This window comes from Chelon labrosus (assembly GCF_963514085.1).
Source record: "Chelon labrosus genome assembly, chromosome: 7".
Taxonomy (NCBI): Eukaryota; Metazoa; Chordata; class Actinopteri; order Mugiliformes; family Mugilidae; genus Chelon; species Chelon labrosus.
The window spans coordinates 9,257,535-9,275,048 of record NC_140343.1 but is presented as its reverse complement, the minus strand read 5'-3'; the positions used below and the strand labels follow the sequence as shown (position 1 = coordinate 9,275,048).

Genomic DNA, 17,514 nt, shown 5'->3' with positions numbered 1-17,514 from the left:
TCGGAGGATTCCCGCCAGACGGAGGATCAGCCCCAGAGATGAAAGTGAGGTCAAGGTGGCTTTTTTCTCGTCCTCCCTAAATCAAGCTTCTTCTCTGGCTACTCCTCTTCTGTTCCCAAACTGAGAGCAGACAGAGCTCTGGAAAATGAGGGATGATGTTGATGTAGGGGAACTGTGTTTGCCAAATATTGGCTCAGGTTGTCTGAATGAAGACAACTGCACCGGCACCACATCTGGTGTGATCGACGGATTTTTGGAACGACTGTGCGTTGGTCATGTTTTTATCATGTCTTTCTGCATCCAGTGCTGCAATTTTGTTGTTCGACTTAATGCACGGGGATGCATGCTCTGGGTAAACCTGTGCATCTTGCTGTTATGCTGCAGAAGTGAAACCCTTATCTGGACTAAGAGCAGTGTGCCCACTTATTTTCTCAAAACAGAGTCACTTTACACGATGCAGACCAATAAAATAAGACAGAATGAGAACTAGTGAGCTCATTTTCAAAACATTTGTAAAGTTTTTAGTTTTCCCACGACCAGGCTGGCCCCAGTGATTGTGAAATTGAAGAGTTTTGGAACATAGTGACTTGTCCAAGATTTGGCTAAAATTAAGTAGCTTAGGAAGTAGAGCCTTGGTCTGGGAGATGACTAAGAACCCAACAGGTGTGCAAAGTCTTTCCCTAGAATTTCCCTAGTAATGTAAATCCAACAGACGTCAGAAGTCCTTTGCAGAGCTCGGAGAACCGGCCTAAAAGGATGACCTTCATGGTAGAGAGTGAGGAAAGAAGTGAGTGGGCTGGTGAAAGAAAAACAGAAAATATGTGTTCATTGAACACCAGGCACTGCTCATCCCCTGCTAGTAACAACTCCACAGTGAAGCCTAGTGGTGGCAGCATTATGCTCGGGGGACACTTCTCATCCACCTGCGACAAGCAGACCAGTAGAAAGTGAACGATTGCAGCCAAATACAAGGAGGTCACTCAAGACAAGCTACTGCAGAATGAAGCAATCCCCCAGATGCTATGAAGACTGGCCACCTTTCAGAACAACACTTTAGAGCCAAGACAGCAAGTCTCTGATTATCCCTATGTGTTCCAGCCAAAGCCAAGACTTAAGACTGGTTTATACTTCTGCTTCTACTTCTGTAACAACACTGATCATCTTGTGACAATCCAATGTTCTGCTGGGAAATGTCTGGACCTGGCGTTCGTGTGGATGTTACTTACACATGTAGCACCCACCTAGACCAGACCAGGCACCCCCACCCCATAGCAATGACAATCCTTGATGGCAGCAGCAGGATGCAGCCTGAAACAGGCACACACACAAAAACAGTTTAGGAACAATCAAAAAAAAAAGTAAAAAATCTGTCAGGAGGAATGGAATACGCTGCCAGAGTCCAGGTGTGCAAAGCCTGTAGAGACTTAACCAAGAGGAACTGGAAGCAGTAATGTAATGTAAATAACCTGACGAGGCAATTCAGTGGAGCCACTTCGCTTCATTTCTTCTTTGGAAATCACATTTGTTTAATTTGGAGAACGTACAACTTTCCTTTCTCCCTGTTTCTAAGGAAGATGGGAAAACCATCTGAATACTTCTGGATCGAGGCCTCATTTCACAACAGGTGATTTCAGAGCCACCGCGGAAAGACTGCAGCAGCAAAAGAAGGAGCGCTGCCACATTAATTGCTTCCGCAGTTTAAAGAGCACTCCTACATCTTACCTCTTCACCTGTTTTTCCAGTCAGCTACCCTGTTCCCTGTCTATAGCTAAATTCAAGTACAGACACTGCGCTGGGTTCCGAACAACTGTTAATTGACAATGTTAGAGAAAACTATAAATTATTTAATGTTCATCTGAAAGTAATTTATGATCTTGCAACATGTGATTTAGGTCGCGTTTAGATGCCAGAGGTTTTTAAAAGTTGACAAACGGGTTTGTTTTTGCGGGCTAGGTTGACTTCTGCTCGACATGTGCAAAACTAATTACAGACACACTTTTTAACGGGTGCAGCTATACGTACAGTCAGTTTCCTTCTGGTGATTTCCTTACAGTGAAGCAAGAGTATCACTTAAATGTACACCTAATACATGATCTACAGTAAGTCAGTTTTCTGTGAATGGAAATTAGATCTGGATGCCCTTCAAATGAACCATCAAATAATTAGGCGTTGATTCAAGAGTCGTTCGTGCGACTCAAGAGTCATACGTACGATCGCTGTGCTTGCAAGTCTTCTCAATAAAATTAAAAGCCAAACACGCCTCCCTGAGCGCTGTGTGTGTTCCTCCGCTGTGCCCCCTCTCCACCCCACATGACCCCCAAAGGGGCTTTCACTTTCCCCGCACACTCCCAAACTTCCTCCCTGCCCAAACACCCCCTTCACCCTGGACTCCCCTGGCTCCTCTCGTCGTGCTTTCCCATGATCCCTTAAAGCGCTGCAAACCACCTCGCTACATACAACCTCTCGCACACACATACACCCACACTCTTACATGGAGCATTGTTTCAGCTATCAACTGCTCTGTATTTCACCATCTGTTAAGCACTCTCCCAGCTGTTGCCCACTCTCTCCCCGCTCGGCAAAATAACAGCCCTACGAGCCGGTGACACGCACGCAGGACAGAAATTACACAGGCCCGTGTCTGCTAATTAGAGACAGGGCCATGGTTTAGCATCTTGTCAGTCTGCAGGTAGAGTCAGCTGTCCCCCTTCCTGCACAGACACATGCCAACCCTCCCCCCCTCCCAGTTACTGATGAGCTAATGAGGCTGATCCTGTCGAGAAGAATGCGCTTATCGTGGACACTTGAAAGCACATTTTTATTTAGTCTGCTTGCAGCTCGCAAGAAAACTTACAGTTTAACCAACCGCAGAGATATGTTCTGGTTTCTGGAGCCAGACCGGTTGACTCTTAAGCCTATCGTCCCGAAAGCTCCCCACATTTACAAGCTGTTACTGTACTATGAAATGTTAACCTGAAAGACAATACGCTCCGCAACCGCAACCATGGCTTTTGGATCCAGTTCTTCCAATGGGAAGCTCTGGATTTGAAGTCACTGAAGACAGGGGAGTGTGCAGATAGATAGGAGTGCATACATGCAGCTCCTGGGACTCGGGCCAGGAACGAAGCTGCATCCAAATGAAGTACAGACTCCAAACATCATGCTACCAGCAAAGAGAAATTTTAGTTTTGAAACATGCAAAACTGAATAAGATGAAGTTGTTTTAATGTCAAAGCAACAAGAACTACTTTGGAGCATTAAAAAGTCGAGCTAGATTTGGACATGTGCGCATTATGTAATGTTTGATCATATGGAAGGACTTTGTCTGTGACCACATGCAGCTGTAATCAGATTCCTGTCTGGCCTTTGTGTGCTTCTAAAACTCTGCAGTCATCGGCCCACAGCACGGGCCTTTGTTTTGTGACTCGATTACAACACTTTTACTGACCAAAGGTTTTGAAACTGCAGGAGGGGGAATACCACATGTTACAGGACAGTGTCAGCGCGCTCTCATCTGTGTCGGCCCGTTCCTCAAGAGTGAGGCACGGGAGAAGCGATCTGATCCTGATTATCGGACATCAGTCGCTTTCTGGACCCTGCGTTTTTGGTGCTCGGTGCACGATGGACTGATTAGTGCACATCTGGACTCGTGGAAAAGGAAAAAGCGTGAAAAGTTTGCTGTGTATATATATGTGGCTGAAGACATTTTACAGTGTAATATCGTAAAAAGGTTTTTACAAGACATCTTTATTGCCAGAGAGGCAACATTTCATCAATCAGGTTTTATAAACACGACCCATGTCTGAGTTCAAACTCAAGAGACGTGTGATTTAAGCCTCCAATATCTGTGTTCGCTCTGTGCTACAAAACAATCATGTAATTAATTTGTTCATACTGTTTCGTCAGAGCACCAGCATCTCCACATCTCTTGCTTCCTGGTAGTGGAAGAAAACATCTGGTCGAAACATTGCTATCCTGAGATGCTGGTTGATGGCAAAGCCAGAGAGGGAGCGACTGAGATGGAGAGGGAGAAAAAGTGCATCCCGTGCATGTGCTTCCTCCTCGGAGACAACCGTCTTTTATGAAGAGGGGGGAAGAGAGATTGACCCACTGCTGCAGACAGACCTCCGTAGCACAAAGGGCCTCAGATACCTTGTTTGCAGGCACCACGAAATCTTTATTAACCTCACTGTTTATACTGGCTGGCGGGCTCACTTGGAGTTTCCATGTCACTTTGACCTCTCTCACATTACTCCATGTTTGGGCATTGTAACTGTTCACTGTAACTGTCTTTTTGCGGTTTTCAGGTTAAGGAACCCTTTGTGCTCCAACTGGGATTCAATGCAGGAACTGCTCTGTCTCCTAGTAGCCCCCCTCCCCTCACTCCCCACAAACCCACCCTCACCTCTGGTCCCTTAAACTGCAAACCATATGGAGTCCCTTGCTGTCCTGGCTCAACTGAATCTGCGGACATCTAGAGGAGGATGCTGTGGGGTGCTGTGGGGGAGGGAGTTGGGGGGTGGACGAACCGGGGCCCGGGGACCCACAGAGCTCTGTTTGTTCGAGGTTAATGGGTTAGCGTGGATGGAGGGTGTGTGGGGGGGGGGGGGGGGGGGGGGGGGGGGGGGTGTGCTGGAAGTGGGTTAGGGCCTGTTTGTTTGGAAAATTCGATGGCAGAGATAACGAAAAGAAACAGTGTCGTTTTCAAGAGGGGAAACTCTGCGGTGTTGGTTACAATGGAACAAAGAAGGGTTATTCCCACATATAATCAGTGCCAGCGCAAAAAATCACTTATGATGAACTCCACTAGATGTGATACACCTAATAAATCGGTGCTTGTGTACAGTAAATCGCCTTCAAATTCAGCGTCCTCAGACCTGCATGTGCTTTGCATCACAACTGTTTGTTTACAGCCGAGTACAAATGCAGCTAATAGGGGGCCTGTGTTTAAATACGAGGCGCTTTGTATGCAAGCCCACGAAAATAAGGACCACGATGCACTTGAGTTGTTTCACATACTGCGAGACCACGCATCTCTTGAAGGCATCAAACTGCACAGTTTCACCGTGCCTGACACCACAACCCTGACATTACAACAAGATCATTACGGAAGATTGCAAGCGCTTGAGCCAATTTAGATCACAGATAACCATTAACCAAGGAAGTAATGCCCCCAAAAACCTTTTCAGTTACTTTTAAAAGTGGGGTTTCATATTGGAAATTTATTTTTAATCATATTTTTAAGTGGAAAATGGACACTGCACCCACTTGCTGGAACAATATTCGCTGTACTTAACTGTAAAATGGTCCTAATATAAGTTGTTTAATGCTAGATAACAGATTTTTTTTTTTTTTTGTTTGTCACACTTTGCAGATTTGCATGTCAGCAAAAAGCTTCAGGCTTAATCAGCTGACATTGTTTCATTGTTATTCCATCGTTTGTGTCTTTGCAAATAAAGGTTTTACGCTTCTCTCTACTCTAAGCACAGACACTCGCCCATGCTGAGCACATTGTGAACGTACAGTAGGCAGTGGGGCTAATACAGTAGTCAAAATAGACAGCAGACATTGACAAACACAAGCCAATACTCCATCCGTGATGTCACGAGTCGGTAACTGGTGAAACCCAACACCACCAGCTGGAAGGAGCTGTGATGGGGTGAATACGGATCCCCTTGCATCAGTGCAAGTCAAGGCACATAGCAGGAACCACCGCCTGGAGGTAAGGACGCACCGAGCTCAATCTGCAGCTGAGTTGAAGACCAAGAAGAAGCCGAGCGCTGATTCTTTGTATCCCTCAGAGCAGTCGAGCTAACACCGCTGCAAAACCGACTTGTCGCTGTCCGAGCCAGTTTTTCTTTTTTTTCTATGCAACTGTTGCGCGTCTCCACTTTGGATAGAAATAGCCTGATCACTGCGCGCCGCAGAGCGCAAGGGATCTGAGAGGCTTCGGTTTGAAAGAGTGGGAGAGACCTCTCCTTCGGACTGCAGTACGATGAGGAAATTCTGAGGTGGCAGCACTCCTCCGTCCACTTCCACGCTTCCTTTGGCTGTTCCCAAAGGGCTAGCCCATGTGCAGGCATCCCCTTGAGTGTGATTCTGTTTTCACCCAGATCTCTGCTGCCTGGACAAATGCATACAAATGCATTTAGGAGCTCAACGGACAAGGAGTGGACACGTTTCCGCGGCAGCAACGTAAGTGGACATTTGGTTGAATACTGTGCAGATGTCAGACTATCTCTGCGCATTGGCGCCATTGAAACGGGGTTTTCATTTAAAATGGCAACTGGGACTTATCTCGGTTTATGATCTTTCCCTGACAGGGGTGTGAATTGACTTAATAATTCCGGTAGTATAGGTAAATATTTTTGACACCACACAGAACAGAAGCATTAGATTTAATATTAGGATCCTTACTCTATCTTAAAACTATTGTTTCTTTTTAGGCTACAACCAGATCTCCTTGTTTTCCATTAGGTTCAATCTGTCTTCAGTGTTGAGTGTGCTACAGTGTAATTGTGTACAAGGACTCTCTGCTGTCCAGGTTTACCATCCCCATCTGACAACTGTTCTCATTGATACACTCAACTCTGAAAGGGTTAAATATTTCAGAAGCAATTGTGTTTCATCTGTTTTATACTTGACAACCGAAGTCTTGGCTTTGAACTCAACATGTGAACATGCAAGCCTGGGATCCCTTGCACTATAATCTGAATACCATGTGGTCCACAACTGAACTGAATCCCCTCCTTTTTATCTGACTTCCAGTCACATAGCTGCGATAAGCCGGAAAATAAACACATGGAGAGAAAGAGAGAGGGAGAGAGGGGACGGATGAGGATGTCTTGGAAGCAATTATGCTTAGTCAGCATGTTGTAAACTATTGCCATAGTATATTGAAATAAAAGATCTGAAGCAACTGTATTGAAGACAAATGGATTTATCAATTTCTGTTGAAGTCTTCAGCTCAAAATGGCAAAAAAAGATACCCTAAAAACTATTTAGCCCCCTTAAACCCAAACATTCCTCATGGAAGTGTGTGTTATTGACATCTAGCGTGCAGGTTTTGTTGTCCTGTTACATTCAGCCGGGGCCGTGCAACATCAGAAATGTGCATGCCTTCAAAGGATACTTAACAGTGAATTTACTATCTTCTATCAGTTTGTCCAAGTTGTCTGCAATCCATTATAAATCTCTTCCAGATATGATGTATTAAAAGAAGAAAAAAAAAACATCACAAAGCTTTTTGTTTTCCTCAGCTGATAGTGTTTGTTAGATGGAAAACAAATTGGACCTGAAATCCTGTGAGATCCATTTGTTTTTGTCCTTGAGGGTGAAAATGAGAGCCTTATGGGAGAACTGAGTTGAGAATAAATCTGGCCTCACTTGAATTCACAGTCAGAGTTAGTGTGTATGCATCGGTGGTTAACTGGCTCCTGAGCCCCAAACAATCACCCACTGTTGGAGGCGTTGCTGCTCCATCGCCACCAGTACAGCCACAGTGTCTCCTCGACACAGGCTGATGGTTCCCATAATAAGTCGATATGTTTTTAAGATGAGAAGTGAGATGTCTAGACTTAAATGAAAATCACCTCCGCGTGTTTTTCGTTGGATCTCGATTGGTTTTAAAAGGAAAGTTTGGGAAGATGTTTGGAGTTGTGTCAAGAACATCACAGTAAATGATGACAGTGGGCTTTAAATTGAATGTGGTGCAGGCCTTGAGCTCTCGTGTGATGGCTTTTGTGTTGGGCTGTAGTAGCAGATCAGTGTTTTTCCAGGTATTCCAAACTTTAGAGGAATGTAATGACCACTGATGCTCCTATATGATTGGATGCCGTCAAACTCTGACTACGTAGGCATGTTTTTCTCGTCCGGTGCTCTCCATCTCTTATTTTCACGACAGGAACCACAGATAATGCAGCTGGCACGACTTTATGGCCTACATTTTTTGTTTTTTATGTATTATCTCTGTACCATGTAAACACATTGTCATGCATTCTCAAGTATGAAGTGGTGAGATGGATTTTTGCTGTGTCGGTGACACAAGAGAACATGAAACCTTTGGTTACACTAAATAAAATAACAATAACACTAAAATGGCCATGTAGCCAGTTATGATTTTATTTGTTCCTGCTGCTCAGACGTATCATTCAATTTAATTTGTGGTCACAATAATTAGAAAGACATGGGAACAGCTTAACAAATGCAGACACAATGTCCTGGTTTCTGCAAACATTGTTATTAACAACTATGTTTTTGCTCAAGCTAAAAACTAAAAATTGGCCCTTTCATTCACAAACCACTGCTGAGGTGGAAAAATGCATACTTTTACCTTTTTGTCTTTGTTTGCGTTGGATTGCTCTAACTAAGCCTGATAATCCCAGAAGAAAGTAATTCATAGTAGGATCAGAGCCCAGTTCCCATCTTCTTGCTCACCTTCTCCACACCAGCGGCTTTAGGGATTTTGGCCTGTCTGTCTGTGTGAGTGAGTGTGTTTAACCCTCCTAACATCTGCAGGTCCCTCTGCAACAGGAAAGGGCAAACCAATAAAGGCTGGTGGAAGTTTACTCACAGCCCTTTGTCTGCTCGCTGTCTTGTGGACTAAGTCAATCTTTACTCTGGTCTGCGGTGACCTCTTGACTTCTGAGCACCAATTGAGTGAGCTTTCAAGCCAGCTCTTAATCAGAGAAGGAGCAGACAAACGTGGCGTGCTGCTTCTGGACAGTTGTGTGTAGATTTACATTTTTATTCATTAACCAGGCTAAACGCAGCAGTTTGGGAATCATTATTGTTTCAAGCCCTGGGAAATGAAGAACAACAAGTAGGCAACTGAATCCAGGAAACTTGTTGACCTGCTAATTTCTACTGATGACCATTTGGAGAGGAGCAGACAAGCCCACTTAGTTCTTCCGTAATGAAGCCATTATGATCAGGATGCAGGTACTAAAGCTGAAACGCGGCCAGCGGGAGCAGATATTGGCAGTAGATCAGTTCCCTCTTCATGTCCAGGAATGTTTTTGATGAGATCGAGAAGCAAAGCATGCAGGAACAGAACACCTGATTTGCAAGATATTGATCTCTTCATTGAGATAAATCTCCGGTAGACTTCTACCACAACGTTCATACGGTGCATGTAACTTTTCAGATATGTTACGAGCCTCAATACGACTCCTTGGAGCTCCATGTCACTTTATGCTTCTCAGAGTTATTGGTTTCCCTCTGTTTTGAATTCCATTTTAACTCGGGCTCAACTCGACCACGTTTCGCCAAAGGGGCATTTAACAGTAGGGGTTAAGCAAATGCTCCAAGGTCAAGCTCTATAAACCTCAATTCTCTGAATAATGACTCTATGCGGAACACTTCCAAAGAGTACTGCCTCTACTGTGCAGATATTCCGGTGGCTGAAACTAACCACGGACAGCAGAATGAAGTTAAATCTGACGGGTCAGTCAAGGTGACTCCCAACCGGTTTGTTTTGAAGGTCCAACATGTCCTTACAAAACAGGGAACCATTTTGCCAAAAGCAAAGTAGAGAAAAGCAGCTGTACATTTTTTTTTTATTTTTATTTTTTTTACCTCAACGATTCCTTCTTGGTAATCCTCCAGAAGTTTAACAATTTGGAGTTGTTTGGGTAGATAAACAGCTTTGCAAGCTTTGTTGCTACTCGTGGATTTTGTAAGCTGTAAGCCCCATTACACATGTAAACTGTGAAGGCCATCTCTTGATAGACAGCAGTGATGAACGTAAGAAGATTGTTTCCTCTTCCTTATGAGGACTGCAAATACAACTTAAGTGACTTTGCTCCTATTTGCCAAGCCTAATTGGGCACTTCGCCTCCCCATTTGCCTCTCAGCCTTCTCCTCGGCTGAATGAACCATTGTTAGGGATCCAAGCTAATTTTGAGGGGAGAAAGGCGAGATCTGTTACTGCTGGTGTGATTCATTGCACAGGGGAGTTTTGAGTTGTGATTATTTATAGTCTTGACATGACACCCACTCCCCACATAGTGGTATTTCCCTTAGTCAACAGAGCACTGTTTGGGGAGCTTTGTCTTGCATTCAGCAGTCTTTTCCATTAACTGCCAGGACTGGGATACATGTCATAGTGTACTGTCACTTATACAGACATTTACCTCAAGATTTAATAAAGAAACAGGAACAATGGTAGATTTGCTTGATTGATTAGTCCTGTTCACTCCACTGAAGCTTTAAATGTAAAAACCAAGTTCGCTACGTGATGCTGGGGCTGAAATCTGGCAAACAGCAGGGTGGCAAATAGTTAAGGTGCTGGAAAATTCCCACCGCTTACGTCACTATAGATGTGCTGAAGAGATGACCTGTGTCTGTTTGGTGGTAGAGCCTCAGGGATGCTTTAAATAGCCGGGAGACTGCGAGACAGACAGCAAAAAAATCTGTCTGAATCAGCATCAGATGGCCCCACACACACTCCTAAAGGGAATGTTAAGTGTTATATTTAGTTTTTTCCTTTTTTTGTTCCACTTTTAAAAGCTGCCAAGCTTTAAGTAGAACCAGCCACTCATTGGGCCTTATAAATGTCAGTTTTATCCTCTCTCAACAGATGAGTGATTGTATTCATATATTCCACGCTTGTTTTTCTGTATTACTTTTGCCTAGTTTGGATAAGTCTGTGTTCCCGGTTGTGGAATGTCGCACCACTTTCTTGATGGGGGACAGGTGACAGACACAGCCCGTGGTGTTTCTACTCACAGATGGCTTTTTTCTTTTCTTTTTTTATATTTTTCTCTTGTTTTCTTTTTTTTGCCCTAATTTTCCTCTTCTTTTCTGACTTTGATTATGTTTTTTTTCCTCAAGTATGTCGGGCCGCTTTGCTCTGGGAAAACAAATATGGCTGCCTATCTGTCTGTGGTTCTATGTCAAACAGAGCTGCACAAACACTTGTAGCTTTTTTTGCTTGTTTAATCCGATGCTCAAAGGCCACAGCGGAAAAATGTTTGCACGGCATTTATCATGCTGTTTGCAGCCATCGCACTCGCGCAACAATCCCTTAGAGTTTAAGGTGCCACAGCAGAGCATGATTGATAGCCCTCGTTTTTAGACTTACACAGCTGAATATTAAAATAGCAGGCCTACTGTCTCCTCATGTATTTTGTACAGTCACCGCACCGTGTCAGTGCTGAAAATTGTGACGCTAGTGGCCAGAACGACTTCAAGCAGCTGTTACTGTGCACAGGGCTGCTGATGTGATAGATTTGGCTCTGAATATGCAGAGCATGCCTGGAAAGTATGTTGAAGGAAAGATGTAGGGGCAATTTAGACCGCTGTTTAATTTTAAAAACCAGTCCTTAATTTTGTATAAATACACAGTTTATAATAGTTATTGTATGTATATTTTTAATGTACTGTGTAGTGTGTTTTTTTTTTAACTTTATCATTAAATCCAATCTGAACAAAAACATGACTATTTTCTATGGTTAATGATACTTTTTTTTGTCTTTGACACTGGTTTACAATTTTATAACAAAGGGGGCAGAACATGCCTAGCTCTGTTTGCTGTAGTCTCACACAAACAGAGGCACAAATGAACAGTTTTACCTTAAAGGACCACTATGAAGAATTTAGTGACATCTAGAGGTAAGATTGCAGATTGCAACCAAATTAATACTTGTCCAATCATTTAGAACATAATGGTATCTGATTCCAAACGATGGTATGGCACCACCAAGTTCAAGTTGCCACTTTAGTGTAAAAAGTGTGAAAACCGCTTTCTGGTGTTTGGCTCGTCTGTTCGTGGGCAGCTGTAGAAACCTGGCGGACTCTGGGGAGGAGGACCAACTGCCTCTGTCAATAATACGATGTTTAGTTATAGGAGATTATACACCAAAGAAAATTAATACTATACTGCATTTTTGCTAATGGGAATCTCTAAATGCTGCAAAACTGTGGGAATAAAGGCTGGGAACAAGAGTGCCTTGTTGAACATGGTGGCGTGTGCAACTGCTCGTCTCTTGAGTGTGTATCCTCTGAAGGTAAATACGCTGTATCTGCAATAAAGCAGACATAACTTATCCAATGAATTATAAGTTAAAATACAAATTTTCCATTAATTAGTTTAAAATGTTGGGTAGTTTTAACAGTGGTGTTAAAGTGCACTTAACTTGACAAACAAAAACGATAGGATTTCTGTGAAAACTCAAACAAGTCCCATTGCCCTACTTTTTAACATAATAAAAATAAGTCACAGTAATAAATCAATAACAATGTGACATGTTTTCTGTGTCAGTGCAGATAAACCCTTTTGACAACTTCTATATAATATTTGACATGTGTTTTGAAAATTTCATCTTAATGAAGAAACGATGTTAGTATATTGTCCTCTGGGTTCATTTACATGTCATTGGCCCTTTATAGATCATACACACAACATGATGCTCTTCCCTCAGTTATATAGAGGGCAGTGCCATCTAGAGGTGGGGGTCAGCGAAAGTCAAAAGGTCACAATATGAAGTAAGACTACCACAAAGGCCTCTGTATCTGATATGTGTGATTAGTACTTTTCAAAATAAAAAGAAATATTTTAAATTAGTAGACTGTCAATTGGATAAATCTGTTTTTGTCAATGATGTTCCATGATCCAGATGCTATTTGAGGACATTTTCAAAGGCAATGGTACATGAAAAAGAAAAATAAATTTTCTCATTCGCGTTGTATTTGTGGCTTTTTAATTCTGTGTAACAAAATAGCACAGTAAACATCCCCTACAAGCCCTTTGGGAATGAATCTCCATGAAGAAAAGTCCTTACAGCTCAAGAGAATTATGTCTTAAAAGGCGAGCACAACACTTGTCTCTCTAAATCTTAATAGGGGCTTTTCCCTCCGTGTGGTCACAGCTTTATTGAGCGTGCTTCCACGAATATAGCATTAAAAAGTTATTAACTAACTGTGCCTTTGAGACAAAATCCATCATAGCCTGGAAACAATAAGCCATGATGACACAGAGATGCGCTATGCATTGCTTTTGACTATATTTTCAAGGTTGAATGCCTTCTTAAACAGAGAATTCAGGTTGCTCTTTTTTTCAAATGTTCCATGTTGTTATTATCAATGAATCTAGACATTATTTATCTGTTTCGTTATTTAATTGTTTAGTTGACAAAATATAGGAAAACGACTGAGTTAATTGCTCTGTTGCTTGATCTGACCTTTCAGCAGTCGGAAACCAGATATTAAAGGTACTGAAATTTCAGAATACTGTACTTTAAAATTAAAAAATGTTGATATATAAAACGTACCAACTTGGTTTCACATATTACTAAAAAATAATATATTGAGAGGATAGGTTGGGTTGTGTAGATGTTGCATTTGCACACACTTTGCAAAACAATATTACAGTTTGGTATAAATAAATATACAGCAGGGACACTAAATATTATTTTAAAAATAAAATGTTTGCGTATATAAATGCAAAAAAATTATGATAGTTTATAGCTTGGATTAGCATTATTGCTTGTCGGTTGGCTTTGGCATTTCTTTCATTGCAACGTAATGTCATTAAAAAGTGATATTTCCTACTTTTCAACTGAACCTGAACCGCGCAGCGACGTTTGACATGTCTCAGACCCCGGATGTTGGCACGCGCTCTCAACATCAGTAAACAACAGTTAATTAGTAGACTTGCAACGGGTTGGAGTGTCATTCATAGCGAGAATACTTATACCATATCGAGGTAGGTTAAGCTGGCATCAAACAAAAATTAACAGAAGTGTCCGTTGTGCGGTAGCGATACAGCCGCTAAAATAAAAGTTCGGATAAAGGAGGAAGAGGGAGTTCTTCGTACCTGCGGAAAGAGAGCTCACCGCATCATCAATTGCGACTAATTGGTTAAGAACATTCGAGAGTCTTAACGACCCATTATAGGTTTTATTGAATTATATTTCAAAGCTAAGTTAAACTACTCCCGTCAAAATTTCTTTCTTACGTTTTTTTTTTTTCTCTGTGAAGACAGATTTCTTTCGTAAATGATAAGTTTACTCATGGTTTAACAGATGCTCTTATAAACTAAATTCACATTTACTTTGGCTAACACATTTCAACAACCGGCTAACATTAGCCCGTTAGCCTAACGGTCATCTGGACAACCGTTAACTTTCAGTTGTTGACCGTTATTTAAATTAATTTATTTATGTTCTTCAACTATTAATGGGATATAATTGTGATTGTTTCCCGCTCTTCTCATGCTTTGCGAGTTTGCCAGTATTATTTTAAGTAACATTTTTGTTTCCTTAAATAAAAAAATCACTCTGGCGGGCATTACAACTAGCAGCTAATGTTAGCTCGCTAGCTTAACCTATGCAGTTATAACATTATACAGAAATCTCGACGACCGTTAACGGTCAGTTATTGACCGTTATTTAAGTGTGCTTTGAGAGTTTGCTGGTATTATTTTGACAAACATTTTTCACGACTTCACTTAAATGCAAAACTCATATTTACTGCCAATCGATTATTGACCATTACTTCAAAACAACTGGTATTATGACCTGTAACTGTTCCTAGCCCTTCAGATTGTTTGAGAGCCACTGTAACTACTTGACTGAGAAATACACACTGATCAGACATAGCGTTATGACCTCTGACAGGAGAAGTAAATAACATTGACCACCTTGTGACAATTCAGTGTTCTGCTGGGAAATGTTTGCACCTGGAATTCATGTGGATGTTACTTAGACATGTACCATCCACCTAGAACAAACCAGGCACCCCGACCCCGTGGCAATGACACTCCTTGATGGCTGCAGCCATCCCCAGCAGGATGCAGCCTGACACACACACAGAAACTCAAAAAAAAGAACACCACAAGGTGTTGACCTGACCTCCAAATTCCATAGATCCCAAACTGATCAAGTATCTGTGGGATGCACTGGAGCAAGCAAAGTGATCCACAGAGGCCCCTCCCCTCGAACTAGTGGACCCATAGGCCCCCACTAACAACATTCTGTTGCCAGACACCACAGGACACCCTCAGAAGGCCCATGTCCATTCTCTATTGAGTCATAAACAGTTCTGTTTTGAAAGCAGAAGAGAGACCTACGCGGTATTAAGTAGGTGGTCATAATGTTATACCTGATCAATGTAGAATTCATATTTACTTTGGCAAACAGGCATTTCAACAAGCAGCTAATATCAACTTGCTAGCTGGTACATGGACCACTGTCAATCAATTAATGGCCCTTACTTAATAAGCAGTTTTCATCTTTAAGCACTGGTGTCACAATGTCTCATTGTTCCTAGCTCACCCCATGCTTTAAGAGGTGGCAGTAGGCAACGATTATTTCATTTAATTTAACTACAGACTATTATGATTGTGGATATTATTGCAAGCGTATTGGTATGGTATTGTGTATTGTGCATGCTGGTTTAATGGCATGATTTACTGACACACGCTAACCTGAACAGGTGTTGTTTAGCCCTAAAGTGAGCATTCATGTTCTAACCAATGCTGCCTGCTTCTGTTGGCTTACAGGAAGTATTTTCTGAAATAAGTGTCCTTGTATCATCACCCAAAGCTATTGCTTCAAATAGATCTGAGCTTTCTACTTAACCTGTAGATTTCAGGAACAATCTTTCGCCTTAGTGTTACCAAGGAAAAGCTAGACATCTAATAGCTAATAACCGAGTGGGAAGTTTGTCTCAGATTTAGCTGAGACACCTGGTATGCTTTTTATGTTGAACAGCAGAGGCTCTTGTAAACGACAGTATGTCAGCAGTTTTGCAACACGCAAGCTGACTTTCTCATACTTTTGCCCTGTGATGGTCTGGCAAAATAAGCTGACATATGCATAAATAAGAATCGGGTCTGTTGGGGAAAACGCACTCATCTATGCAGTACAATGTTAGCTGTGCATCATGCTCATCCTTAATTAGCTAAACACAGTTAATTCTTTTGCTTACTTTTTTTTATTTTTTTTAAACATACAGCTAATCTGTTATTTAATAAATTTTTTATTTTTTTGTCCGTCTAGGTGGAACTTTCTCCTGCTCCTGTCAGTATGCTCAGCAGTACTCTCTGGAGAAGAAGGATATCTATCTCAAGGTAAACAGCAGCATTAATCATTTTACTTTTACTGTTTTTACATAAATGTATTTTCTGTTTGATTTATTTGTTTTGGATGAACTCTCTCTCTTACATTTGATAATGGACCGATTTATTTGTTAATTTGCCTTTTCCCTGTTCATAATAGATCTTTTTTTCATGACTTACATCTCGACTTGTAGGGAATATTAATAACGTCTTCGTTTCATTTTGGGGGACCTAAGTTTGTCCATGCTGGTTGACTGTCATGATTTAACTGTGACAACTGAAAATGAACCTCCAATGATAACACCTGTGCTTTCCCTACAATGAGGGCCTTTTGTAATGACAAATTTTTTGGCCCTATTTGAATTTTAGCATTCCCTCCATCTCAGGTCTCATGTTACCTTACATAAAGCGTATGCATAAAGTATACAGATTTAAAGTATTGAGAAAGAGAGTACTGATATATTACTGGTACTTTTTGGAACATTTTCTGTAAATAGGATCTCCTCTTTCTTTGCCCCCTTTTTCTCACTTTTACCTTCTCTTCCAGCATGTCAGCTCATGCTCTAAAAGTGCAGTCTGAAAGGCCACTCAACTTTTCCTACCCTTTTTATCCGTCTGTTTTCTGGCTCGCAGCCCTCTCATCTCTCGTCAGTTAGAAAAATTTGTTACATACAAACGCAATTTGAGCTTCACATTAAGCACTTCAGGAAAGTACACGAATCAGCCAGAGAAACAGGTAGAGGAAATCTCAGGTAAATACTGTTTTGGCAGATGTAGTTGCTTTTTTGCCAGTCCAGTTTAGTTTCTTAATAGCAGCTGGATTGTTTAATTCACTTAGACGTGGATTGATGCCATTAAAAGAATCCGAAGAATGCTTCACAGATGGTTGGATGAGTGCTCTGTGAATTAGTATACAGGGTATTTTTGAATGGCATATCCCAGAAATACACTATCTTGTATTATTACACGCATTGCACATGTGTGTAATGCATGTGATACATTCTTGTCACGTATTAAAGGCTGACCTCATGACAAATCCTCACATATTTGTTCGCATCTCTACATGTATGTGCATTGTCTACTGCCTCGGGCACAGATGAAGTAAACTGCCTCAATGTTCCCTTATTCCAACTTGCTTTGTCATCTCCCTTTGTATGTATTGTTAACCAGTTCACTGCATGTAGAAACAGTCCATCCATCATAATGGTGGGGGAGGGGGGATGCACACAGAGTGCGTGAGCAGCTTGTCTTAACATACGAGACAGGTTAATTGGAATCTGGGCTGACATTACCTTAGGCAAAGAATGTCAAGGACATTTCAGTGGGAGCTCAGATCAGCTGCAGATAGACAGTCTCCCAATCTGGACTGCAAGAATAAAATCCTTGTGAAACCGCATCCAGGACAGCGTAGTGTGTTGTATTTCTCTTTACCACACTTCCTCTCTATATGTCTG

The 17,514-nt window shown here is 41.8% G+C and overlaps 1 protein-coding gene across 2 annotated transcripts in view; it reads left to right on the top strand.

The window, feature by feature from the left end:
* Window positions 1-5,519: 5,519 nt before the first annotated feature.
* col24a1 (collagen type XXIV alpha 1 chain) overlaps window positions 5,520-17,514 on the top strand; it is an 80,176-nt gene continuing 68,181 nt past the window's right edge. For both annotated transcript variants that reach the window (XR_014699166.1, XM_084548354.1), the window contains exons 1-2: window positions 5,520-6,195; window positions 16,002-16,072. Coding sequence is in view for 1 of the 2 variants with exons in the window: in XM_084548354.1 (XP_084404480.1) it covers window positions 6,143-6,195; window positions 16,002-16,072 (124 nt within the window). In the remaining variant the exon portion in view is untranslated. The remainder of the gene's footprint in view (window positions 6,196-16,001; window positions 16,073-17,514) is intronic.